The sequence below is a fragment of the Aricia agestis genome, chromosome 1 (assembly GCF_905147365.1).
Source record: "Aricia agestis chromosome 1, ilAriAges1.1, whole genome shotgun sequence".
Taxonomy (NCBI): Eukaryota; Metazoa; Arthropoda; class Insecta; order Lepidoptera; family Lycaenidae; genus Aricia; species Aricia agestis.
Window position 1 is genome coordinate 24,765,723 of NC_056406.1, and position 27,418 is coordinate 24,793,140.

Here is a 27,418-nt window from a genome sequence, read left to right on the forward strand (position 1 = left end):
ACGTCACGGAAGACCGATAGGGGGAACCGTTGTGATACTTTCTTATTTTTACGAAATTTAAACTCACTATTCCTTGATGGACATAAATTAAAGCATTCTGTGACGTTTTATTCCCCTCGCCTAATATCAAAGACAGATTTCATGAGATAGGTATGCAATAAATTAAATATGATTACAACTTTTGTACTACTTGAATTCAGCTATTGATAATACACGATGTACTGTCCGAAGAGTTTCGTTAAGAGAATATCATCGTTACGATAATAGGGTTCAGCCACACAGGGAGCTGTCTCGAGCTATGATAATCCAGCTTTAGTACAACTATTTACAGGCAGTAATACTTCGACCAAAACGCTGTGTGACTGGATCCTAACATCCGTATTCTTAGTCGTTTCTTCAAAATTCTCACCACTCGACTCAACCTTAATCCTCAAAAATCATATGTTAGTTATCTTACGGCCGTTCCCAATATTTGATCTACCTCTGGTTTTGCCCTACTAGAGATAGGAATAGCTCACATTAGACATTAGAGACATATATTTTATGTCAACTCAATGTTAGCTGCGATCGGTTGTATGTCAAACCAGAGATAGATTGAATATTGGGAACGGCCGTTAATCCTCGAATTTACTTATCCGAGGTGAAGAATGACCTGTCAAACGTCGAAAGTTTTCTTGAAGAAATGACATAATTTTTGAGGATTGAGGTTGAGTCGTGTCGACGAAATCTCGAGGAAATGACTAATGATACGGGCGTCACGTAACGGTACCTAGCTACTCTCTGCTGTGGAGCCTCAACCGACGGCAGGGGGGTCGGCAGGTCGGCGGGCGGGGGGTCAGGGGGCCGCCTCCTCGGCGAGCTCCTCGGGGGGCTCCTCAGGAGGGGCCAGCTCCGCCGCGCTCGCGGTCAGCTCCACCGGCGACCTGCACCGCGCCACGCTGCACTCCATGTCCGTACTGAGGATAAGATATCACAAATTAGACAACCTTATCACTAGAATATATGAACGCATCTGAGATGGAGTAGGAGCGCAATGCAACAATGGAAAATAATCAGACATGGATGTTTTTATGTTGGTCATTAATTAAATATTTTAAGCCGATTGATGGAAAAGCATCTAAGCACACGACGTAACTGCAACGTAATGTGTTTAAAGACAATATGTATTGTTGATATTATGTAACTTACATAGCGCTAGCCGTCGAGACAGCCATTTTAGCGTGCCACTGGTCGCTGGACTCTATAGAGTCGAGCTGGTCCTCCGAGGGGGACGACTGCGCGGCCAGGGGGGCGTGCGCACTGGGGAGGGCCGGCAGGGGGGCGCTCGACCCCCCGGGCGACTCCAGGTTGATGAGCGTGGCCGTCGCCACCTCACCCACACACGCGTCGTCCGTGTTCGAGCTCGTCGACTGACTCGTGTCCGCTGATCGCTGTAAGTCTGATTCCAAAAAAAAAACGCGTCATTTGCGGGTAGTTAATAGCCATATCAAATTTTGTTATTTGTTTTTTTAATAAATTCATACAAAGACAGCACATTGATGGAAGACGGTATAGTTAACTTGAATTAAGCTCAAAGTTAAAAACAAAATGGTGAAACGTGCGAGCAAAAACGTCCATAGACACACGTTTCCTCGTTTAGTATGGAAGCAAATAATGGTAATAAAATAATAATGTGATTAAAAAGCTGAGACCTGGTGCATGCATGTACGTCAACCACTTGTTGACGGGCTTCGGTCTGAGCGCTGACAGCACGCTGCCCCTCATTGCATCTGCAACGAGACGCGCTTTACTGCCGCATGCATATGCACACGCAACGGCTTACCGCGTGCATATGCACGCGAAACGCTTCACTGCAGGCATATGTACGCAACGCGTGTGTTGCAGCCATCTATTTGAAGGTCAGTCATAATTTCAGATAGTTTTATTTTAACAGCCTTAAGAGTCAAATTGGCTGGCCAAATCAAGTAAGCGGCTGCAACAGTTACATATTTGCGTATATATATATGGATGGGTACAACCACAAAAACACAAAAGACCAGATGATAGGTATTTAATATAAACTTAAATATAGCAGTCTAAATTGGCTAAGTAAATACAATAAAATGTATTATGATTTGGTCAAACATATAGTAAATTGTATCTAGTAGGGTATGGTTAAAAATGTACGCAAAACAATAATATAGCAGCAATTATTTAAACACAGAATTGTCCATAATGTGTGGAGATGATGTGTGTATTACTTGATTGGGTAATAACCCAACAAAACTCAGAAAATACATAACGAGAATTCTCAAAATCAAGCACTTATTTAATAATTATTATTATTACTCAGGTCTCGAACAGTAGTAAAGCAGAAACGTAATATTATAGCTTTAGCTAAGTAAGCTTATGTAGCAGCAAAGGAAATAAATATCTACTTATATTTAAACATTGCATCTCATTAGTAAAATCAAAATAATTAACAATATTTACTAAGTAGTCCTGAAGTCTCAAAACTACAAAGAGTGTAAAGATTGTCTTAAAAACATTATAATATAACGCTTATGAAGTCGCGATCGAAAGCTAGTACTATAAGTATTAGTCCATACCTGACTTGTGGCGGTCGCAGCAAAGCGGCGGCGGCGGCGCGGGCCGCAGCGGCTTGACGCGCACGCGGTAGAAACGCGAGCCGCGCGGCATGTGGTAACGGTTACCGCTCTGAAAACAATAAGGTCATCGTAATACCTATATTATTCAACCGACTTTCAAATTAAGGAGTTATGTTCTTTTGGAAGCCCTTTACTTTGTTGTGTTAAGGGGACCACGTAATATTTTAAACTTAATTTTATTTGTATGTTTAGCAAATACTCCATTATATGTTGACTTATTCTCAAAATTCTCTTTTTGGCTAGGGTCAACATTAAACAACTATTAACCCATCAAGCCCCGTAAGGACACCGGTGATCACGACAACAATAGAATACAATAGCATTTCCAAGAATCCTCGATCGAAGGATGTAATATCAGAAAATGTTGTAACACCACCCTAGATAAATAAGACTTACATAACTATTACTATTACGATATAATATACCTTCTTAGCATAACAATACTCCTTCGACTCGACAGTGGCGATGGCGTATAGTCGGCGCTCGCTCTCGTGCTTCACGTGGATGCTGAGGTCCAGCGCCGGCAGGCAGTCGCTGTGCACGAAATACATTATTGACGATTCCTGAAAATATTAAAAAAAATTATTAATCAGGAATGGTTTGGCTAAATTTAAAGGAGCTACATTAAAATTTTATACGTGGGAGAGCCGGCTCGACCGGAGAAATACCACGTTCTTACAGAAAACCGGCGTGAAACAGCGCTTGCGCTGTGTTTCGCCGAGTGAGTGAGTTTACCGGAGGCCCAATCCCCTATACCCTACCCTCCCCTATTACCCTATTTCCTCTTAAAAGGCCGGCAACGCACCTGCAGCTCTTCTGATGCTGCGAGTGTCCATGGGCGACGGAAGTTTCTTTCCATCATGTGACCCGTTAGCTCGTTTGTCCCCTTATTTCATTTAAAAAAATGACGACCTCTGTGGCTCAGTAATTGAGCGTGATTACTTCGCTCAAGCCGGGGTCGCGGGTTCGAATCCCGCCGACGGAACAAAAAGGTTTCCTATGTTCCTGAGTCTTGGATGTGTATTAAATATGTGCATTACATAATAAAAATCTTAAATATATGTATAGTATAAAAGTATTAAATATATTTCCGTTGTCTGGTACCCGTAACACAAGTCACTCAGCGTTGGTCACGCGCAGACACGCGAAGTCACTCGAATGCGAGCGTCTTTTTAAAATCTTAGAAGACGTAATGTGTGCTTTACGCCCTGGAGTTAAGGTGGAATTTGTTATGTTCAGAATTGGTAAGTCGCTTCGATGCGCTTCGACTCTGCGCTAGCGTAAATTGACCCTTAACTCCCATCCACCTCTTACCTGCATAACGGTGTAGTTGAGATGTGCAGGGTCCCACAGCAGCAGCACCGTGTGTCCGGGCAGACACGACGACAGGCTCAGACTGCCGCCCGCCAGCCCGAGCGGCGTGTGGCATCGCGCCCGCCTTCCGCGCTCCGGCCTACTGTGATGTGACTTTAATGTTAGTTCTGGTGTTCACGTAACTTGAACGCATAGCTATTTTGCTAGAATTTTGGTATCGGTAGATGTTCGCAGCGTCTTCATTTATTTTAAATGAACAGTTATGTCGAAAGGCTGATCACCTGATTGTCTGACAAGTAAGATGATCCATGCGTCGGATGGGCATGTAAAAAGTCCTGCGCCTGATCTCTCGCCAGTCGTGTCGGTCTACCGTCCCACTGGGTTATGAGAGTAAAGGAATAGAGAGTGCTCTAGTGCACTGCGCACACACTTGGGAACTATAAAATTACTCCTGCGTAGCTGGCCTGGTTTCAATGAAATCGGCCACTGTCATCAAAACCGGTGTAGGAGCTATTATTATTATTATTATATCGAAAAGTAGGTGCAATGTAGCGTTATTAAAGTAAGAAAGTCTCGTCCTCATATATAAGCTTGCGCCCTCTTATATGCCGCAGTGTTCGTTTTCACGTTCTTACTAATAAAAATATTTACACGGCGAATAAAAACTTTTATAAATTTAATAAGGGAGTAACTGAAATTAAAAAAAATAGTATCCACTAATGGCATTAATATGTACATAATTAGATTAATTACCTTCCATCGCTATCCTCTTCTTTGCTCTTATCCGCCTCCTCCGATTTCTTTTCCAATTCTTTCTTCAGTTCTGTGACCTGCTGCTGAAGAACAGCCTTCTCGTTTTCAAGAGTGGCGAACTGTAGACGAGGCATTTGTTTAAATTATTTATAAAACACTAGCTGTCCCGGTGAACTTCGTGTCACTTAAAAACCTTCCCTGGACTTCTACGAATATTTTAAGACTAAAATTAGCCCAACCCGTTCAGCCATTCTCGAGTTTTGCGCTTAGCAACACATTCAGCGACTCATTTTTATATTATAGAGATAATTAGGCTTCAAAAGGAAAACCTTATAAATAGCTTACATATTACAAATAAAAAAACTACAAAATATATAAACACTCAAGAGGGTCACAGAGTATCAAACTTAGATAAAATATCAATGCGAGAAGTTCCACTTAATTAAACTTTTGTAATTTTTTCTAAAAACAACAACTACATTAATCACCGAAGCACATACCTGTGTTTTCAACAGACTGTCATAGTCGTTGGTCTCGGGGTCTGTGAGCTGTTGTATCGTGTCCCGATACTTGTTGCACTCTCGCGACAGCACCGTCTCCCTTTCCTTCAGCAGCTCCAGCTGTCTGTCCTTCTCCGACAACAGTCGTCTCGTCACATCGTTGATTGTTACCTGCAAATATAGTACTTGTATAGGTCATGTAAATTGTAACTTAGATATTGTGGCCACGATCTTTGTGATCTATTATAACATAGCTTTGTTACGTTGCAATGCGTCGCGTCAGTAGAACGGAATAACGGTAACATAATGCAATAGACTGTGAGAGCGCAGGGTGTGATTCTCTCTCCTAATTCATAACCTATCAAAACACCGCACCCAACGGCGCAACACATCAATGTGGTATTTTTTTTTTTAAACGGGCAAAAGGCCCACCACACATTCCCACCACGGCAACTCCTGTGTCGCCAGGATCAACAGTGGTAACCAACCACGAAAACCCTTTGATATGATCTCAGGGATGCCCGAGGGACAAGCTAAATCTGTCTTGGGACCCGCAACGAAATTAATCAGAAGAAATGTAGGAGGAGTAGGAGATATCCAATTTCCCTCCCCAAGCAAAGCGGGAGACAGCCAAATTGTGATGACATTGATGTCCAAACAAAGGGTGAAGCACCACGGGAAAAAAAATTATTATACTTAATACAATATGCCTACTTCATAAAAAATAATGACATTTATTTATAATGGCAAACTTGTGTTCGATTGTTTCCAATAGTATTTATGACAAAAACGTTCGAAAGCACGGAAATTCTTTGCGCTGGCTACGAGGTCATCGTAATATACGACTCCAGAGACACATTGGAGGCTGTTTAACAGATCGGTTCTTTCCTCATGCCAGAGACCGCACTCCCAGAGTACGTGATGAGCAGTTCGTTCTTGCGGGCTGTCTTCGGTCAAGCACTCGCAAAGAGGAGATGGAACTAACTTAAATCCATGAAGTTTAGCTTTAAAATTGCCGTGATCAGTTAGGAATTGTGCGACGCAATCAAAGTGGTATGTCATAAACTTTATATAAAACGTCAAAAGAGCTTCTTGTTCGTTAATACTGAACAGGACTGACAAGTGATAAGGCTCCAAAACAGCCCTACTCTTTCGCTTCGGACACACTTTTATGACGGTAATTATACAAAACATCTCTTACAAACTCACAGACAAATACTTTACAATAACAATTACCTGTTTCTCCGTCTCGTATTTGGCTTTGATCAGCGCGACCTCAGCTGCCAACTTCTGCTCACATTCCTCCTTACACTTCCTCACCGCTTCCCTTACAGCTTCCTCTTTTTCCACTTCAGCATTCTCCTTAGTCTGCATCACTATGTTGTTGTGGTTGCTTATCTCTATAACGTCAGTCCGCTCAATCTTCTCCAGACTCGACTCCGATGGAGACCGGTCCATATTGTTTGTGAGGGCTACTAGACGGAACCTGTAAAAAGAGTATAGTTCTTAGTACAGAATAAGTATGTGTGCGTTATTACAAATGACCAAATCAATAGTGCATGGAAGTAAAAACAAATTAAATGTTACTAGACTACAAATAGATATTTACGAAGAAATTTCTATCTTCGCTCGAGAACCAAATATTTTTCTGTGATAACTATCAAGGTATCTCCATGCTAAAGGGGTATAAACATTTTGGCCGACCTACTGTCCGCTATTGTTTTTTCGCGTTCACGAATATTTTTTTAATTTCAAAAATGGATAGCTAACATCAATACAAACAAAAAATAATCTTGGAAAAAACCACGTAAAGTGTCACATTTCGAAGACATGAGCTGAGGCCGGCCAGGCTCCATATAAAAATCTTCATACCACTTTCAGCAAAGGCAGTCTAAGCGTGAAGAAGTAACAGACATAATATAAGCCTTCGCATTATAGACTAGCACGAGTCGGCGCATGAGTACCGAAAACTATTCCACCTCAATTTTTTTATGCGATCCTCTTCAAATTGCCCTCCTGATGATATAAATGCATGTTACCAGAGCGCAACCCGGTGCCATATTGTTTAAACAAACATTGTTTAAACAATTGCAAGGAATTGTTATTTTTCAACCAAACAATTTTTTTTTATATTCTTTATTGAAATACCAATAAAAAAGGTCCTATGACTTTTTACGATAAAGTTAATATTTTTAAAGATATGAATTTTTAAAGGTTCAAAAAACCTCAAATTTGGGTACTTTCGACCGATGAAAAATATATTAAAAAAAGTAATAATATCAAAGTAATATATTTAAAATAAAGTTAATATTTAAGGGCCAAAAAAAATCACGTTTCTTGTACGGGGGCCCCCCATACAAGAAACATGATTTTTTTGGCCTTTTTTGCTCGTAATCAATAATAGTAACAGCGAGGCACTTGAAAATTTCTCTAAATCCTTAATTATATTTGTACTTTAATAATTAATAGTAAAATTAAAATAAAGTAATTGTTTAAGGGGGGCTCCCATACAAAAAACACAATTTTTTGTCTATTTTACTAAGATAAAAAAAGATATAAATGAAATTTTTTGAAATCTCTATTAACAATATTATTAACTATTGTATATACAATTAAAAAATATATATTACTTTCATATTATTATTTTTTTTAATATATTTTTCATCGGTCGAAAGTACCCAAATTTGAGGTTTTTTGAACCTTTAAAAATTCATATCTTTAAAAATATTAACTTTATCGTAAAAAGTGATAGGACCTTTTTTATTGGTATTTCAATAAAGAATATAAAAAAAATTGTTCGGTTGAAAAATAACAATTCCTTGCAATTGTTTAAACAATTTTTGTTTAAACAATATGGCACCGGGTTGCGCCCTGGCGACATGCATTTATATCATCAGGAGGGCAATTTGATGAGGATCGCATAAAAAAATTGAGGTGGAATAGTTTTCGGTACTCAAGCGCCGACTCGTCCTAGTCTATTAATACTATAATAGATTTATTACCTCGACCGCAGCGACTCTATCTCGGCTCTATAATCCTGATGTAGCTTCTCTCTCACGTCGTTTATCTCCTTCTGTTTAACACTCTCCGCTTCCTCAATCTTTTTCTCGAACTCTTTTATTTCCTTTTGGGTCTTCTCGAGCAAATCTTTTGTTCCCTGATGATCACTATTTAATTTGGCCACTTCCTCTTGGTGAAGCGCCTTTATACTTTCGATAGTTTGATTTAGTGCGCTAATTTCTTCATCCTTTTTGCTTATAGTCGCTTTGACGTCGCTCAGTTCTAATTCGTGATCTACGGTCAGCCTCTGAGTTTGCTCACGGAATCTAACTTCCGTCTCCTGTCTATTTCTCTCCCAGGCCTCAGTAAACTCGATGTATTTGCCGTGAATGAGTTTCTTCTGCTCCTCCACTTCACTCTTTAACTTAACCAACTCCTCTTTAATGAAGATAATATTAACCCTGCATATACTGCTAATTTTAATCAAAAATTCCTGTAACTTTTCTATATTTATTTTGTGTGTATCCATATTGTCCTGAAAGGTAAAATGTGTATGAATTTTTTTGCACTGCAAGTTTTCTAATATTTTTGCACTACAAAAATATGAAAGCATAGTTGCCCAAATAAATCAGAAGGAATCAAAAACAGAAAAAGGCGCTATCTGAATAAAATAAAGTCTAAAATATATGGGACCGATGAAGGACAGGAGCAACGAAAAATAACTAGTATATCCACTCAGGTAAGACCAATACAAGTATCTTTAGTAATATTAATAAGGCAATACAAGGTAGTCTATTAACTCTACAGATGCTATTATTTCATCTACTAAGTTTAGAGCTAAAACTTATCAATACAATACAATTATTTATGAAAAAAATATACTAATTAATTAATTAAGGCCTTATATTATGTAAGGCTTTTACTTATAAGTTAGAATAAGACAAGTATATAATTATTTGATGACAAAACACTGTGATGTGATAAGCAGTTTTAGTAGATAAGAGTTAGTCAACTTATGGGCAATTTCTGATTATCTTTTAACAATAATATTAGCGCCTGTGATCGGCCAAATTCAAACTGGTTAACTAATCATTGCTATTGAAAATATAAACTCTTAAGTGTTATCGAAAGTCTCATAAACTAGACATTATGAGTCTATTGACAAGAGATCACGGCCGTAGCTAGAAGGGGGCATTAGGGGGCAATGCCCTACCTCAAAAATACCAAAACCCAATAAAATCAATCAATTATGATATTTTTTTTACTTCCGCCCTACCTGTAACCAATGCTGCCCTATTTCAAATCTGACTCTAGCTACAGCCCTGTAAGAGATAGCTTTTCCTTTAACAGTAAGTATTAAAATAGTTATTTCGTGTTTACGTTTACGTTTACGTCAATAGTAAGTATTAAGATATGTTAGTTGAACTAAACCTATAAAAGTATTGAGTTAGTTAAGATTCAGAGTATCAAGATTAGTCAGTGGTCTTATTTGAGTGGTGATGGATATAATGTGCACCTGTCTCTCCCGGCCCAATTCCAGACTGGAAGGCAGAGATTCGTCGATGTAAAACTGTGAGTCGACAAACTCGTGGTTATGTTCCGGTATAACTGGTAGAGTTCGCACCTCGGTCACCGTGGACACCGCCGTGGTGTCCGGCGCGCAAGTCGTCGACATGTCCATCTTCTGACGCTGGCTCAGCTTCTCGAAACCCGTGTCGGTTTCCGACTCGAAATCCCTGTTAAATATGTAAAGTAAATAAAATATGACACATATTTTCTACTGAGTTCACGGCGAGCAGAATTTCTGCAATCTTTGAGCTACGTACTTTTCAAAATCAACCTGCACATCAACATCCTTTTCCTCGTGTCCCGATGACTCTATCCTGCAATCAAAAAAATCATATTGCAATCAAAGAAACTAATTTCTGGATTTGATTTAAATAAAACTAGCGAATCCACAATTTAATAATAATAATCTGGGAAAACATTCGCGAACGTTCGGCGCCGAATATTCGCAGTGTTTTGCTGTTAATTCTGCATGGATTATTTTTCAAGCACTTTGCTAACCGACAACATAGCGGTACATTTCAGCTGTAAGCACACTTAATAATCCATACCTCTGTCGGAAGAACTTGACCGTAGCATCCATATCATATTTGGGGACCTCTTCGGACAGTTCCGGGAACGTTTTGGATATAAACTCGACGTCTTCGTCGGACAACTGCGGTAACTTGGCGTCGAAGGTTGGCGGGGACTGCGTCGCGAAGTGCGGCGGCAGGTCCGACATGCCGGGGAACAGACTCTTGAGGAAATGGCCCTCGAAGTGCGTGTTGAACTCCTGCCGTCTGCACACCTCCTCCTCGTGGATTCTCAGCAGCTTTTGCGCGAGATCCGTGGCCCACTGGAAACAGAAAATTACTGTATGAATGATGTATGAATGATGACCCTAGTTATGTTCCCGACAAAATAAGCTAGAATGTTTGTAAAAATATAAAAGAGGATTATTTATGTGGTACGAAAGTTAAAAGTATACGTCTGGGAATTCTATGTCCTACAATGCCTGGTCGCTATGCATGTCTATGGGCGTGGCCTACGACACCTACGTAGTTATCTATGTATCTGGGTGTGGCGTGCGGTAAAGGTGTGGATCTGTGGGAGAATGCTTCGTCTTACGGCACCTACAATCTGTATTCTTGCCTATATTTTGCGATTATACTCCAGTAATCTACGCAACCTGTAGGTGCACGTACGAGAATAATTGTCGGCGCGCGACGCCGCACACAACGGGCCCACGATGCCAACGGACCGCGCAAGTTGTCTATGGGCGTGGCCTACAGACCTGTGCGGTGCAACTGCGCCGCGATGCCGACGTACGGCACGAGTTATCTATGGGCGTAGTCTACATCTTACGTGCATGACTGTCTATGGGCGTGGCCTGCAGTACCTGTAGGTGTGCTTGCGAGAAGCGTCGTCGTCGCGCGACTTCGCTGACGGCGCGCACGAACACGGCGGGCGCGCGGTGCAGCTGCGCCACTATGCCGAAGTACCGCGCCAGACGGTTGAAACACTGGAAGGACAGCATCGCGTGCGCGTCCTGCACCGACATCGAGTTCTCGATCATCAGGACAGCCCTGGAATAGAAAAAGGCTATCAAATTGTATACTACTAGCGACCCGCCCCGGCGTCGCACGGGTATAAAATATATAGCCACTGAAAAAATGATTAAAATCGATAGCCTATGAACCTTCACGTAGTCTACTTGTTATCTGTGGCAAATTACATAAAATTAATTGCTCCAGTAGTTCGCGAGATAAGCCCTTTCAAATAATTTCCCCCGTTTTTACCACATTCTCCTACTAGTCTTAACGTGATAAAATATAGCCTATAGCCTTCCTCAATAAATGGGCTACCTGACAGTAAAATAATTTTTCAAATCAGACCAGTAGTTCCTGAGATTAGCGTGTTCAAATTAGTCCTTTCAAATAATTTTCCCCGTTTTTTTCCACATTTTCCTTTATTTCTTCGCTCCTATTAGTCTTAGCGTGATAAAATATAGCCTATAGCCTTCCTCGATAAATGGGTTATCCAACACTGAAAGAATCATCAAAATCCGTTGCGTAGTTTTAAAGATTGAAGGGAACAAAGGGACATGAGGTAAAAAGCGACTTTGTTTTATAATAATTATTATGTATAGAAGAGGGAGTGATCGTACGGACCACGCTATTAGTAGATCAGTGGTCAGCCGGAGATACGACCTTCAAGTTTTGTGCTCTCTATAATACACAAGTTTATACAAGATATACAACATTTTTAACTTACTCTAATCTCGCCTTCAGTATATGCGAGAGCTCCTCCTTAGACTTGGCGATTCGTCGCCTGATGTCCACCAGTAGCTGGTGACCTTTGAGTAGCTTCTCCAGCTGGCACCAGTGCGACTGGACTAGCGTTGGCAGTACCGAAGGATCGCAAGCTGCGTTCAAACGCTCTCGAGACTGTAACAATTTATCATAAACTTCATAAGAAAGAGATTATATTACAGTATTACCCATACTGAGTTGTGACGTCACGTTTTTGTGAAGCCATTCAGTCTTTGTGAGATATCAGTAATATGTTTATTAATCCTAGATAATCTCAAAACAAACTTTTTTTTGTAAAAGTACCAAATTATTGTTATGTATCACTATCAGACATTTGAATAAACGATTTTGATTGATCGATTAACACAATATTTACGTCCATTTACGATTGGTTAACCCGTGATGAAACGTTATATCTCTAATTCTTTATGTATACTAATAAAGTAGGCATGATATTATGAGTTATGACCTAGGATTGGGAAGGCTTGCTTGGGCCTCGATTCATCACTACATCAAGTCATCTTTATCAATCTCCTACCATCTACCTCAACCTCACCTGTATGAGCGAGGCGGCCTGGTCGTGCTGGTCCCGCTCCAGCTTCTTGGCGTCGCTCAGCAACTGGTCGAGGCCGTACAGCCGGTCCTCGATACCCTTGATCTGCTTCAGCCCGTGCATGTTCGCGTACTCTAGGATGTGGTGCAGTTCCGCCTCGCGCTCCTTCAGGGGCTCCGCGTCGATCTGTACACAAATTAACAATATGTTTTTCTTCACTTGTATTTTTAGAAAGTTAAATTGGATTAAAAATTTAAATTGTAATCCAACTATTTATTGGATCATTTGTGCACTAGTCTTTTTTAATGGAACTCTGTATAATTATGTAGACTTAACATCTAGGTGAACCCCTAACCAAGAAAGAGACTGTCAAGAGTAAAGATCTAATCCACTGGACTACAATCTAGAACCAAGCTCTGAACCACTGAACTAATGTGGCGTTTAAGGCGACGCCTTGATATATTGGCTATATAATAATCAATCAAAAAGGTTGAAGGCCTCTGTAAAAAAATGGATTCCTATTTTGCCAACAGAGGAGAGTGATTTAAGCTTCCAAAATTTGTACATAGATTGGTTCAAGCATGCACTTTAATTTGCCCATAGCTTATATGAAATGCATTTATGTTTTAATTAATGTCGGAGTACGTATCGTCCGAAAAATATGCCAATTCCTGTTCCTTGCCGCGTACTGCGGGGCTAAAATGGTAACTTTTAGCAATTCCTCTCAATCAATTCAGCGACGATGTTACGAGCAATATCGTCGGTGATTCATCTACTTTTGTAAAATAACGTCCTACGTCAACGGCAATTTAATTCATTAGCAGATTCATAATTGAAACTGTATTGCACTCATGAAAAACATAAAAACGAACATGACCGGTTTTTTTTCTACATTTATTTATGATTTTATAAATGATCCGCGAGATATTTGATATAATTGTTATATTTTATGTATTAAACTGTACATTCATTGTATATTTGTTCATTAAAATCATTTTATAACTAAAAACAAAATGTTGTTTAATAATTTCACCATAATCTTCAAATATCGTTATATTTTCGTAACGTTACTGCCGCAAGGGCATCTATCCCCATATAACAATATGAAAATTTAACCGATACTTGAAATTATTAATTATATGGAAACATAATATGGTGATTTTGATTTAAAGAGAAGTATCCTAAGCATATGCTACCAAATAGTAAGATTTTGCACCAAGGTATGCTATGGTTCCGAAGATACTAAGAGAACTCCGGATTCCTTATAGATAAAAGTTTGGGGGTTCCGGCGTTGTTTTACGAAGAAAGCATATTATTATGCTGCTATGTAAATTACATTTCATCACTACCATCACACCACAGACCAATTATACATAAGACCTTTGAATCCCATAAAAAACAGCGTGTCTGCAGTTTTTAGTTTTCATCTGAACGATAGATGGCGTTGAGTTATCAAATTAGCCTAACAAATAAAAATACAATAAATAAATGCACCATCTAGTAGACTATTTTTAAAACACGTTCACAAACTGCAAAATTCTCCCAAAGATGTCGCTGATTAATTTTAATCGGAAATGACATTTATTAAAATATCTATATTTTTTTATAAATATAAATACTAAAAAAAAAGTTTTTTTTAGTATCTATATTTATAAACCCGCAAACGACCTACAAACCTTCAAGAAGAGAGCGTATTCGCGATCTTTGAATACTCTCCATAATATTTTTTAAAAACGTACCCAACGACACCCCATACGATAGGATGGACGCGGAAAAAAAATCACCCCCGCTTGATGTGTATGGGGAGGTACCATAAAAAAAATAAAGATTTTATATACCATTTTGTCGCCATCATTAAGATAATATGCATACATGCCAAATTACAGCTTTGTAGGCCCTATAGTCTCTGAGAAAAACCGCGAACATACAGACAGACACACAGACGGACGGACAGACCGAAACTATAAGGGTCTCTTGTTGACTACGGAACCCTGATATGCTTTTTGTTTGAAGAAAAAGTGATTTTTTTGTTAAAAAATAAACACCTTTTGTTTTGTAGAAAAGTTTATTTTTTTAATAAACCCAATTGGTTTTGAAACTGACACTGATACTTAAGACTTTTCTGGGTCACAGTGAACAAATCAAGACGCATCCCACTGACTGTTGAAGGGTGGGGAAGGGGGCCATACAAAATCCCCCATTTCTATAATGTACGATTTACGACACAAGAATAGTTCTAAGATCAAAGATGACGTTTATAGTATCTAACATTTGATGATTCTGCTATTTGACAGAAAAGCAATTCGGATTTATTGGACCATTTTTACGACTTTTCATAGAAAAATGTCAAACAAATGAATTGCTTAGTACGAATCATTAAATGAATTGCACGTTAAGAGAAGTTTAAAAATGAATCGTAAATGATTCATTGTATGATTCAACTAAGCGACCATTTTAGCCCCGCTGATATAATTTGTAAATGATTATCATTAAATTTTTGCCATTTTGTCGCTAGGGCTTGCGCTCTTGTTTCTACATACGCTTTTGTAATCCTTTCCTTGCAACTTTTTTTGAAGTTTATTTTCAATTTTAAAAGTTGTCTTTTCAGTTCTTCCTGAATGCTTAATAATGTATACATAGGTACTGATAATATTTCCATCCGGCTCTAATCCGACCAAATGATATCCTGCATTCCAAATCCACATAATATGACCTAGCATTATTTATTTTATGAATATGAGGCAGAATAAAAAATCATAGCATTATCTTATCATTGCTTGTATTACACCGAGACTTTGGCAAATTAATATGAACTGTCTGCACAGTACGCGCACGCGCCGAAATCATGCGCGCAATCGTATTTCTGCATACTTAACCTTAAAACACAGTTTGATAAAGAATTTACGTTTGGTACATTTGGCGTTAAACGAATTGGTTTAGTTAAAATTAATTAAGGACCTACTGAGCATATTATCTACTGACTGTCTTTAAGCAGGCCATAAACCCAAGGGTGTACCTGACAGGTTTGCCTGTGCAGTTACGCCTTTCAGGCAAAGTTGATGCAAAACCTATACTGTTCTGTAACATACACACCCCGGTTTACCTGAACAGTTGACATGTTCAGGCAAACCATTTAGGTACACCCTTGCGTGTATCACCTGCTTAAGACGTTCAGCAGAACAATAATGCAAGTCATCACTGTCAAATGTTAAAAATGTATAAAGTAACCATCTTTTTTATTTAAAACATTTTCAAAGAGCTATCTCGAGAGCTAGTTGGGATATTATTGCTTTTGTTCAAATATTGGAAATGTTTCCTAACCGCACCTAACCTAACATAAAGCAATGCAGTTCAATAAACTGGAATCAATCAGGCGCTAGTTACAATCTTATCAGGCTCGCAAATTACCTCCGAGCGCTAACGTTGCTCAAGTAAAGTATGTGCGAAATACATGGGGCACACTAAAAGTTTTGCACTTCTAGCTAATCGGAACTATTTGAGTTTTGAATTTTTTTTTTTTAAACATTGCAACCTTCTTAGCAATATAAAAAAATTGGCGGGAAATCATTTGTCATTCTTTTTTATCACACATCAAAGGTCTACGTACGCAACGAAATTGGAATTACAGTAGGGCCTCAGTAATCCGGACTCCTGCTTGTTCGGTGATCGCTGGTATCCGGCCGGCCGGAGCTTTAGACACTGCTTAAAAATGGTCTGAAGATAACGAATTTGATAGCCACGAAGTTATATTTCTCCGTCAACTAAGAGACCGAGCTTTCGAAATGAAGTACGAAAATCATAAACAGAAGATTATTACAGACTTTTTCAAAAAGAATTAACCTATGTTTTATTTCAACTTACTGATTTCTTACATGGTTGTTATTAAGTATTATAAACATGTATGTACAATGTACCATCGAGGAAGTTGATTCCTATGCAATTGACAGACCAACGTTATTTGGTCGAATATGTCAATTCAATGTTAATTGTGATCTGTCAGCTGGGTTTGACGTAACGCAACCAAACTACTTAGGTCCCCGATTTGCATAGGAATCAACTTCTCTGATAGTACATTTTGTATTTAAGATATAATTTAAAAATTGGTTAAAGAAACTACGGTTAAACAATATTGCAGACTTAGATAATCCGGACGCCTCGATAATTCGAAAAGGGTCTTTGCCTCACCGGATTAAATTAATTAATAAGAAGTCATTTCTAAAAGATTTTAGAGCGATGATTTTTTATGATTTTAAAAGTTCTCTCTCTCCGCAAGACTGTGCTGCTCATCTTCAAAATGCTTTTGGGAGAGAAGCACCTAATGTTTGAGCACCGTGAGGAGATGGTATGCTGAATTTGTGAGTGGTCGAGTTTCTTTACAAGACGAATTTCGTGAAGGGCGGCCTTCAACTGCCGTCAACGAAAATACTGTGGCTACTGTTAAGCGGCTAATTGAAGAAAACCCGCGGATTACCTGTGAGACAATTCGAGGACTATTGGGGATTGGTATGAGCCAAATTCAAAAAAATCGGCCAATTGCGAGTCGGACTCGCTCACGAAGGGTTCCGTACCGTTAAAGAAAGAGAGTATGCAAAAAACAGTTTTTTTGTTAATTAAATAAATACCTAATTTAAAAAAAATGTAAATAATTATTTTATTTTAATTTTATTATTGTTAAATAAAATTACAAATATTATTAAGGACTTTGTGAAAATTTAAAGTGTCTAGCTGTTGATATTATTGATTACGAGCAAAAAAGGACAAAAAAATCACGTTTATTGTATGGGAACCCCCTAAATTATTAATTTTATTTCGATTTTAGTATTTGTTGTTATAGCGGCAACGGAAATACACAATCTGTGAAAATTTCAGAACTCTGGCTATAGCGGTTCTTGAGATACAGCCTGGAGACAGACAGAAGGACAGACAGACATCGAAGTCCCAGTAATAGGGTCCCGTTTGGGTACGGAACCCTAAAAATTTACACGAAGAATTGTGTCTTCGGAGACTTTGTTGTCGTTGGATCCCTCGTGAACTGACAGCGGAGCAGAAGCGGGCTCGCGTGGAATGGTGCTCACATATGCTACTAAAGTACGACCACGGTCATTCTAATGCTGTTTATGACATTGTTACAGGAGATGAAACGTGGATTTGATGTCTTGAACCCGAAAAAAAACAGCAATCTTGTGAGTGGGTGTTTTAATAATAATAAATAAAATAATAATATATTTTTATTCAAAATGGGTATCATGATACACTTTTTGAAAGTCGAACGAAGAAACTACGTTGCCTACCACCGGTTCGGGAACTACCCCGCCGAGAAGAACCGGCGTATGAAACTCACACGTTTCAAAATGACAACAGCAAAAGTGAGGCAGGCGAGACGTTGGTAAGAAAATGATCTCGTTTTTTTTTCTGAGCAACGGAAATGATAGATACCACTCAGCATTAACACGGATGGGCCGTACAATTCCACGGATGAGCCGTACAATTCCACTTGGAGATCGAAAGAGTGTTAATGCTGAGTGGTATCTATCATTTGTTTACCCAGGATATTAGAAAAGGTTCGCGAAAAACGACAAAAAAACCGCATTCTCCTACATAATGAGAACGCCTCTTTACACACGGCCAACAAAACAAAGTCATTTTTAGCTTCCGAAAAAGCACAACTTGTCAGTTGTCACTTGTCACCCTTCCTGCACATAGCCCTGACCTAGCACACTGTGATTTCTGTGTTTCGCCCAAAATTAAAGATTTATGAGAGGTTTCACTTTTACCAACTCCAAAGAGGCTGTAATACGAGGGCTGCTATTTATGTATCCGGAACTGGCCACTTACAAGAACAATATTTAAAAAGTAATTACAACATTTGAAAATAGAACTCTTTGGTTGAAGAATACATTTTGTTTCATGTGACTGTCAATTATTTTTCCATTGTGGCGTCATTTTGAAAATTGCGTGTCTTCATTTGCCATGGATTTAACGCGTGAACATTTTCGTGCAATGATTTACTACGATTTTCGGCGTGGGCTAAATCAACAACAGTGCTTTATTCAACTCAACGCAACTTTTGGAGATGAAGCAACATCAAAAACCACTGTTTATCACTGGTACAGTGAGTTTAATCGTGGGCGGTCTATGCTTACGGATGAAAATAAAGAAGGTCGCCCAAAAACAGCTGTTGTCCCACAAAATATAGATGCTGTGCGGGAACTAATAATGCGTGATCGTCATGTTACATATCGCGAGATAGAGGCGTCCTTAGGCATAAGTATGACGAGCATACATAAGATATTACACGAACATTTGGCTGTAAAAAAAATATGTTCGCGTTGGATTCCGCACAACTTGACAATCGATCAAAAACGGGCTCGTGTCGATTGGTGCAAAAAAATGATAAAAAAATACAACCGTGGTACGTCAAAAGCCGTTTATAATATCTACACAGGTGATGAATCTTGGATCTATGCATATGACCCCGAAACTAAACAACAGTCAACGGTGTGGGTGTTCCAAGATGAGCCGAAACCAACAAAAGTTACTCGTGCAAAAAGTACTTTGAAGCAATGGTCGCCTGTTTTTTTGGAATTAATGGACATGTGGCTACAGTGCCATTAGAGAATCGTAAAACGGTTAATTCTGAATGGTATACGACCATTTGTTTACCAGAAGTCTTTGAAGAAATAAGAAAGGACAACCGACAACGCAGAATCATATTACATCACGACAATGCTAGCTGTCACACCTCAGCTGAAACAACTCAGTTTTTGGAGGGTCAAAAGATCGAATTGACTGGTCATCCGCCGTACAGCCCTGATTTGGTACCTAACGATTTCTTTTTATTTCCATACGCGAAGAACAAATTACGTGGTCAACGTTTTTCGAGCCGCGAAGAGGCTGTTGATGCGTTCAAAATGCACGTTTTGGAGATACCTCAATCAGAATGGAAAAAGTGCTATGAAAATTGGTTCCAGCGTATGCAAAAGTGTGTCGATCATCGCGGCGAATATTTTGAAAAGCAATAAAACCATATTAAATGATATATGTTTGTTTCTTTTTTTTATTCCGGATACATAAATAGCAGCCCTCGTAGCGTTCAATCAGCGCGTAGAAAACATGCCTTCAGATCTGTGGTCCTCCTATTTAAAAAAAAATGGTTCGATCGCATAAAAAAATGTTTTGAAAGTAAAGGAGAGCAATTTGAAAAACAATAAACATAATATTTTGGTTATAATATTATGTCGCTTTGTTAAATTACGCAAAACTTATAGTGTGACCTACGTATTACACAGCCTATACAGAATAATTCTCAAAATGATTCTCTGATTTGTCCGATGCTGTATTGCAAGCAATTTTTTTTGTTACTATTGTGTTTTAGTTTACTTAATGTCTATTAAAAAAAAAACCGGCCAAGTGCGAGTCGGACTCGCGCACCGAGGGTTCCGACAGCTTAAAGGTATTATAGACCTGAGTATTTAGTATGAATTTCAATTTAATACCTCTACGCGTTTATGAGGAAATGGGTAGTAAGTTTAAAATTATTAAAAAAAAATATATTATGTGATGTAACTAAAAATTTATGGTTTTCGTAATTTTTCCTTTATCTATGCTATAAGACGTTGCTTCGTACCAAATTTCAAGATTCTGAGTTCACGGGAAGCACCCTGTAGGTTTTGATTCCCTTGCAAGTGTCGAAAATTTGCGGCATAAACGGCTGTATCTTTTGATTGCGTTGGCTTAGAAGTTTGATTTTTTCACAGCTTCAAGGGACAGTAGACCTGAGTAATTGATATAAATTTCAGCTTCATGCCTCCACGCGTTCCTGAGAAAAAGGGTCTTGACAGACGGACAGACGGACAACAAAGTGATCCTATAAGGGTTCCGTTTTTTCCTTTTGAGGTACGGAACCCTAAAAACATCTTACCAAGAGATAACTTGGCAGATGATGTTATTTGTTCAGGTTTGGTCAAGGGACTTTGACTTTGTACCTGGAGTTATTATAAGTTGCCTATTAATTTCTCTGCTAGTACATCGTCGTTTCCGAGTATGGACAATCAACTTCTCTCATGGCACAGATATCTACAATTTTTTTTTATTCTATCTTACTAAATAATGATAATAAGCGACTCACCAAAGCGAGTCCCTTTTGGCAGTAATCCAGTATATCCTGCAGCGAGGCTTTGTTCCCCTGGGCGAGGATCCAGTGCAGCAGGGTGGGGTCGTCCTTGCTCTCGCAGGAGGCCTTGAACGTGACGCCCTCGTCCGACGACGATATCTGCTGCTGACCCTCGGAGCCCGAGTGACTGGCGGCGTTCTTCTCGAAAACTAAATGAAAATAATAATGAATGAATGTATGTCACACGAGAAGAGGGAGGGGGGAAGGGGTCGACGAAGTTTAGCATGGTGTGCAAAATCATAAAAATCGTGTGACGCAGTTTATGTTAAATGCTTACAAAAATGTCACCTTCATTAATGTGATGCAGTATAAACAAATATGGAGGCATTGTCCTCACTGAAACCCGCTAGTCACGGTATTATAATTTATGATGAATTAACTAAAGATCGATCTATGTAAGTAAGTATAGTAACCTAAACATCTCCAACAAATGTGCTTAGTTTGTAGAGTTTACTTTTTTGTCGGGGGTTAAAAAAATAACTTATATTTTTTTAAACCCCCGACAAAAAAGAGGGGTGTTATAAGTTTGACGTGTCTGTCTGTCTGTCTGTCTGTTTGTCTGTGTGTGTATCTGTCCGTTGCATCTTAGCATTCAAACGGGTGGACCGATTTTGATCTAGTTTTTTTTGTTTGAAAGCTAACATGATCGAGAGTGTTCTTAGCTATAATTCATCATCATCAGCCTGCTCGGTGCGGGACAATCAGGGTTTATCTGGTTCATGAAATGCCTTTAGCAACTTGTAGTCGTTTGATGGGTTTTATATTTCATTCTAGTACGTGACATTTGTGAATATACAATATACGTATACACATATTAATGGACAGTTGACCTGGTGCTGCAGCATCACTTGGTAATCAATAGAATATCCAACTCCTCGCCAACTTAGAGCAGAGGTTTCGTGTTTGGGCTCATTTTAATTGCGACAACCAGTAGGAAGTAAATATTTACATACTGCTGCTGCAGCATCACCTGGAGTCTATAGGAACCGAACTTCGTATGAACTCAAAGTGGAGGTTTCATGTTTATGCTCAAAGGACATTGATAGATGGCAATCATGAGAATAATGTGATTCTATTCATAGGAATTATTCTGCACTACAACCAACACAAGTTTAAAAAGTATGAAATAAAATTAAATTAAGAAATTTAAAAAAACCCCTGCCAAACAACTTAAAAAAGTAATGAAATAATATTTACTGCCTTTAAGTTCAAAATATAATTCCTAACTTGTGTAAAGTAATATTTTAGTCCATAATTGTTGTCAAGGTGTGTCGGGGGACCGCTAATGTAGATGTTTGATTTTACATAACATTATAGTTTAAGGATGTTCACAGCGAACCGAATCGAGATAATCAGCGATTGTAGGTTGTAGTTCACTTGGCGGTCCCCCGACACACCGTGACAACAATTATGGACTAAAATATTACTTTACACAAGTTAGGAATATATTTTGAACTTAAAGGCAGTAAATATTATTTCATTACTTTTTAAAGTTATTTGGCGGGGTTTTTTTTAATTTCTTAATTTAATTTTATTTACTGTTTGTGTTACCGAGCACTAAAATAATATTGAGAATCTTAATTGAAGATTAATCTATGTATGTACCAAAACATCTTCAAACAATCTGCTTCCAGTTCGTAGACTATACTACGTTGTGTTACCATTTGATTGCATATCAAACAATAATAAAATTATCTCACCATCTTCCTCAGATAACTTAAAGATGCCGCCGCCGAAATCTTGAGCGGTTCTATTTTTCGAGCTCTCTAAAGACTGCGGCTGATTGACGCCGTAGTGGTGTCCTTCGAAGTCCGTGTCTTCGAACACATCGAATGCCGAGAATCGGTGCGCCTCCGCGTTCAGTCGGAGTGCCGGCAGAATTGGAATCTTGCCCAAAGATTCTAATACTTCATTCAACCTGAAAACATACTTTATTGCAACAATCTTCGTACTGTATAATAAATATATGCACTTAAGTCATTTAAAAATAGCTATTTAAAATGTCGGTCATAGTACATTACTCATTATATCGAGCGCAATGGTATGTTACAGTAATTACTAAGCTAAACAATAACAAGAAAATTGAAATGGTACAACATAAACAAGAACTATGTACAATCAGAGAATTTAATTCCTAGTCAGATGCGGGACCTACGTAGTTTGGTCGTGTCGTGGTCGTGTTATGTCAAAACCAGATCACACTTAATATTGAATTGACATGATCCGACCAAATGACGTTGGTCTGTCAACTGCCTAGGAATCAATTTCCTCGATGGTACACTGTACTAATTGTTTATGTTGTTCATGGAACACACTTGTAAAATTGCGGCCGCAAACAATGAGTTTTATGGAAAATGGGATAGCGCATTGGGTCGGCGAATTATGTTAATATTAACCACAGAACTTTGGTCACCAATATGAATGAATCTATATATATATAAAACTCAAAGGTGACTGACTGACTGATTGACATAGTGATCTATCAACGCACAGCCCAAACCACTGGACGGATCGGGCTGAAATTTGGCATGCAGGTAGATGTTATGACGCAGGCATCCGCTAAGAAAGGATTTTGATAAATTCCATTCTAAGGGGTTCAAATAGGGGATGAAAGTTTGTATATAATAATTATACTTTTTAACGCGAGCGAAGCCGCGGGCAAAAGCTCGTCAATAATAAAATAAGATGAAATTTAGCTACAAAATTTATATTATATCAATAGGAACATTCTTTGTCTTCAACCTAAATTCAAGCATTTGAATACATCTTAACCTTCTTTTAAATTACGTTTCATCCATTGTCTTGTTTGTCACAACAAATAAGTCACCTACATTGTTATAAAAATAAAATCTTTAAACATATTATACTTAACCTATGTTCAGTTTACGTCCGTGGTTCAGTACTGGTAAACATGGCACAGTCTGTTATTATAAGTATAACTAGCTGTTGCCCGCGACTTCGTCCGCGTTAGCATAGTAGATCACATCCCAAGTATTATTTATAGCTGTTGCCCGCGACTTCGTCCGCATTAGTATATTAGATCACGTCCCAAGTATTATTTATTGTACAAAAATATTCAATGTACAGCATTGACTTTCCTACGATTTTATTATATATAGATGTTCCGCGTGGTTTCGCTTGCGTAATTTAGGAAATTCACGCGACCGTACATTTTTCCGCAAAAAAATAGCCTATGTCCCTTAACGTGGTCTATTCTTCATGTTTGCCAAATAATGTAAAAATTGCTCCAGTAGTTTTTAAGAATCTTAAGATAATAAGCAATTTCATATAATTTCCCCCGTTTTTTCCACATTTTCCTCTATTTCTTCGCTCGTATTAGTCGTAGAATAATAAAATATAGCCTATGGCCTTCCTCGATAAATAGGCTATCTAACATTGAAAGAATTTTTCAAATCGGACCAGTAGTTCCTGAGATTAGCGCGTTCAAATAAGCCCTTTCAAATAATTTCCCCCCGTTTTTCCACACTTTCCTCTATTTCTTTGCTCTTATTAGTCTTAGCGTGATAAAATATAGCTTATAACCTTCTTCAACAAATGAGCTATCTAACACTGAAAGATTTTTTTATATCAGACCAGTAGTTCCTGAGATTAGCGCGTTCAAATAAGCCCTTTCAAATAATTTCCCCCCGTTTTTCCACACTTTCCTCTATTTCTTTGCTCTTATTAGTCTTAGCGTGATAAAATATAGCTTATAACCTTCTTCAACAAATGAGCTATCTAACACTGAAAGATTTTTTTATATCAGACCAGTAGTTCCTGAGATTAGCGCGTTCAAATAACCCCTTTCATATCATTTCCCCCGTTTTTTCCACTATTTCTTCGCTCCTATTAGTCTTAGCGTAATAAAATATAGCCTATAGCCTTCCTCGATAAATGGGCTATCCAACAGTAAAATAATTTTTCAAATCGGACCAGTAGTTCCTGAGATTAGCGCATTCAAACAAACAAACAAACTCTTCCCAATTATAATATTAGTATAGTTAAAAGTACATAATTTTGTGTTATAAATAATAATTTGTATGCACTTTGTATAATCTATAATTTTATGTCAGTTCAAAAAAAATTTTTTTTTACGTATTTTAACTATATAAAAGCTACATGATAATATTATGTACTATCAGAGAAGTTAATTCATAGGCAGATGGCGGACCATGTAGTTTGGTAGCGTAATGTTTGATATTTCCCAGCCAACAGCAGGGCTAAAATGGTCGCTTTGGAGAATCATAACATGATTTATTTTTTAAAAATCTCAAAATGGTCACTCTGCTTGCAATTCATTTCTAGTAATTTGTACAAATTTGACATATGTCAGTTTGACAATTCATTTTCTGAATTGTGCGAAATTGACCATTTTAGGTACGCTGATCGTGACTTACATTGAATGGACATAATCCAACCAAATGTCATAGGTCCATCTGCCAATGAATAAATTTCTTTGATGGTACATGTAAAAAAGTCGGTTAATAAAAATTGTTAACTACAAAAAAGTTTACTTACGTATTTAACTTTTCGTGGTAATCTTCCTTTTTCAGACGATGCTTTCTGAATGACTCTTTAAAACTTCGAGATCTTTCATTAAATTCGTTAAAAATATCCTCTAAGTTGGCAACCACTGCTGCCCAACCCTGTAGAAATTTATTGCATTTTATAAACTAGAAACTATTTAAGGTTAAATTAAAAGCACAATTTAAAAAGTTTTATAAGGTTATTAAAAAATACTGTTTAAATATAAAGCAAGGTATTCTGCTGCATAAAAATATAATATTATATTGGCTTATAAATCTCACCTGGTGCTGCAGATGCTGTTCATGGACGAGCTGGTCACAGCTTCTCGACACCTCGTGAGCAAGGTCACTAAACTGCTGTGCCAGTGTCGCACATGATATCACAGTATTCAACGTCGGGGGAAGGGAACAGCATACATCAACAGCATTCTTGAGTTCACCAATAGACTTGGTCTCACAACCACTACGCATTTCGCTACATGATTCACCAGTGCTCACTTCTACTATGGGACTGAGATCACACACTAAAACAATAAAATAATATTTTTGATTTTTTTACAGTTCTTGGCAACTTTCCAACAAATGAATTTTTTTACAATTTTTAGTTTTAGATGAATGCTGGTTTTATATTACTAAAGAAGACAAAACTTACTTGATTGTTTAATTTGGTTGTCTTTGACGTTGGGCTTGCTGAACATGTATATAGGATTTGTGTCTGTCCCCGCACTGTACGATGATACCATGTTGTCCGGGTGAAGCACATCTCCGCCACTCACTAACAACACTAGAGAGTGAGCAGGAATTTTGGTTTTTCTCTCTATTGCAAGTTTCAAAGTTGCAACACTGAAATAAAAAGAAATTATTTTTTATGGACAAGAAACATACAAAAATATAAAAATAATATTAAGTTGTGGCACTTACGTTTGTAGTGTTAAGTTCATGTCATATGTGGTCATTTGACCAGAGTCAACGTGAAAAACATACAACATTTTGGTGTTAATTCAGTAACACCTCGCAATTGATTTTCTTTGTTACAATTTTTTTTTAATTTCGTTGCGAATATCCATCAGTGCTGAAAACGAGATACCAGATGTACTGGACATTGAGCAGACAAACATCATTGCTAGTTTTAATTACATAACGAATTTGAATGATCAATATAATAACATTTAAAAACTTGCTAAATAAACATTAGGTCATATAAAATTTATATGCTCATGTTCGTACTGTGATGTGATAGCAAGGCGCAAAATAAATGCTCAAAATAAACACGAACGTCACAAACGCCTATGAAATGAAATCGATTATACGTAACTGTATGCACTTAACGTAAAGTTCGAATAATATTACAGAAATAAATAAATATAAAAAAATATTTAACTTATATAAAATGACAACGACAATGTAACGAGATGTTTTTTTGCGTGCAAACTCCAAACAACAAAGATACTTACCCAAAACACTATTATCTAATTATTACTAATAACAATGAATGCAACGTTACTCCTTGCCATAAAATCAACATAAATTAGGTCTCATTTTGTTACAAACTCATAGGGTAACATAGAAGTGCATTGAAGGGATCACAAATTCAATAAATAAAGTGTTTTCCAATCATAATTCATAACAGATAACACCACCATATTTTGCTCGACGTAAACTCAGCTAAGTAACAGCTGACAGACTAGTGAATGTTGCCAATTAAATAAAATTAAATGTCAATAGATATTTTTTGGGCTTGCGACACAGATATTCTCGGTCAGCCATAATGCCGCGGTCGCACATGCGTAAGCATGATTGAACCATAAAGTTAATATAGGGACCATAGACTTAATATATACCATAGACATAATATATACTGTCGTAAAGACCACCTGACAACTCGAAAATGCGTGACCATTTTTGATCTGTCAATGTGTGCGTGTGCTAGTGATGTATATTTTACTATCGATAGTATAGAATTTTGCTATCGATAGTTTAGTCCGTTCGAGTTATTTTACCTGAGTTTCTATAAGAAATAAATAATAATTATGCAACTTTGATAGATTTGTATTTCAAATTAGGTATCATACATTTTAATTGGCAAAAAAAGGT

At 37.9% G+C, this 27,418-nt stretch overlaps 1 protein-coding gene across 5 annotated transcripts; it reads right to left on the bottom strand.

The window, feature by feature from the left end:
• Nucleotides 1-569: 569 nt before the first annotated feature.
• On the bottom strand, nt 570-26,997 carry LOC121729513 (RB1-inducible coiled-coil protein 1). Of its 5 annotated transcripts, none has more exons than XM_042118307.1 (23): nt 26,779-26,997; nt 26,246-26,396; nt 25,977-26,167; nt 25,607-25,848; nt 25,317-25,444; nt 22,499-22,716; nt 20,754-20,947; nt 12,629-12,811; nt 12,035-12,207; nt 11,160-11,346; nt 10,333-10,616; nt 10,042-10,098; nt 9,840-9,951; nt 8,218-8,750; nt 6,452-6,701; nt 5,216-5,386; nt 4,716-4,834; nt 3,963-4,104; nt 3,074-3,211; nt 2,589-2,697; nt 1,692-1,769; nt 1,189-1,438; nt 570-956 (listed from the first exon to the last, which is right to left on the bottom strand). In XM_042118307.1, the coding sequence occupies exons 2-23, from the start codon at nt 26,311-26,313 to the stop codon at nt 836-838; spliced, it is 3,948 nt and encodes a 1,315-aa protein (XP_041974241.1). In that variant the 5' UTR covers nt 26,314-26,396; nt 26,779-26,997; the 3' UTR covers nt 570-835. The 5 variants fall into 5 exon arrangements, with proteins under 5 accessions (XP_041974241.1, XP_041974015.1, XP_041974320.1 ...); XM_042118081.1 differs by having other exon boundaries at nt 9,732-9,951; XM_042118386.1 differs by lacking the exon at nt 1,692-1,769.
• Nucleotides 26,998-27,418: the final 421 nt, after the last annotated feature.

Bases quoted from the DNA above. Each gene is read 5' to 3' on its own strand.
- LOC121729513 (XM_042118081.1), bottom strand. From the start codon at position 26,313: ATGTTGTATGTTTTTCACGTTGACTCTGGTCAAATGACCACATATGAC. The intron at 25,445-25,606 runs GTGAGATTTATA...AAATTTCTACAG, and splicing joins AACAGCATCTGCAGCACCAG to GGTTGGGCAGCAGTGGTTGC. The intron at 9,952-10,041 runs GTACGTAGCTCA...CATATTTAACAG, and splicing joins GTGCAGGTTGATTTTGAAAA to GGATTTCGAGTCGGAAACCG.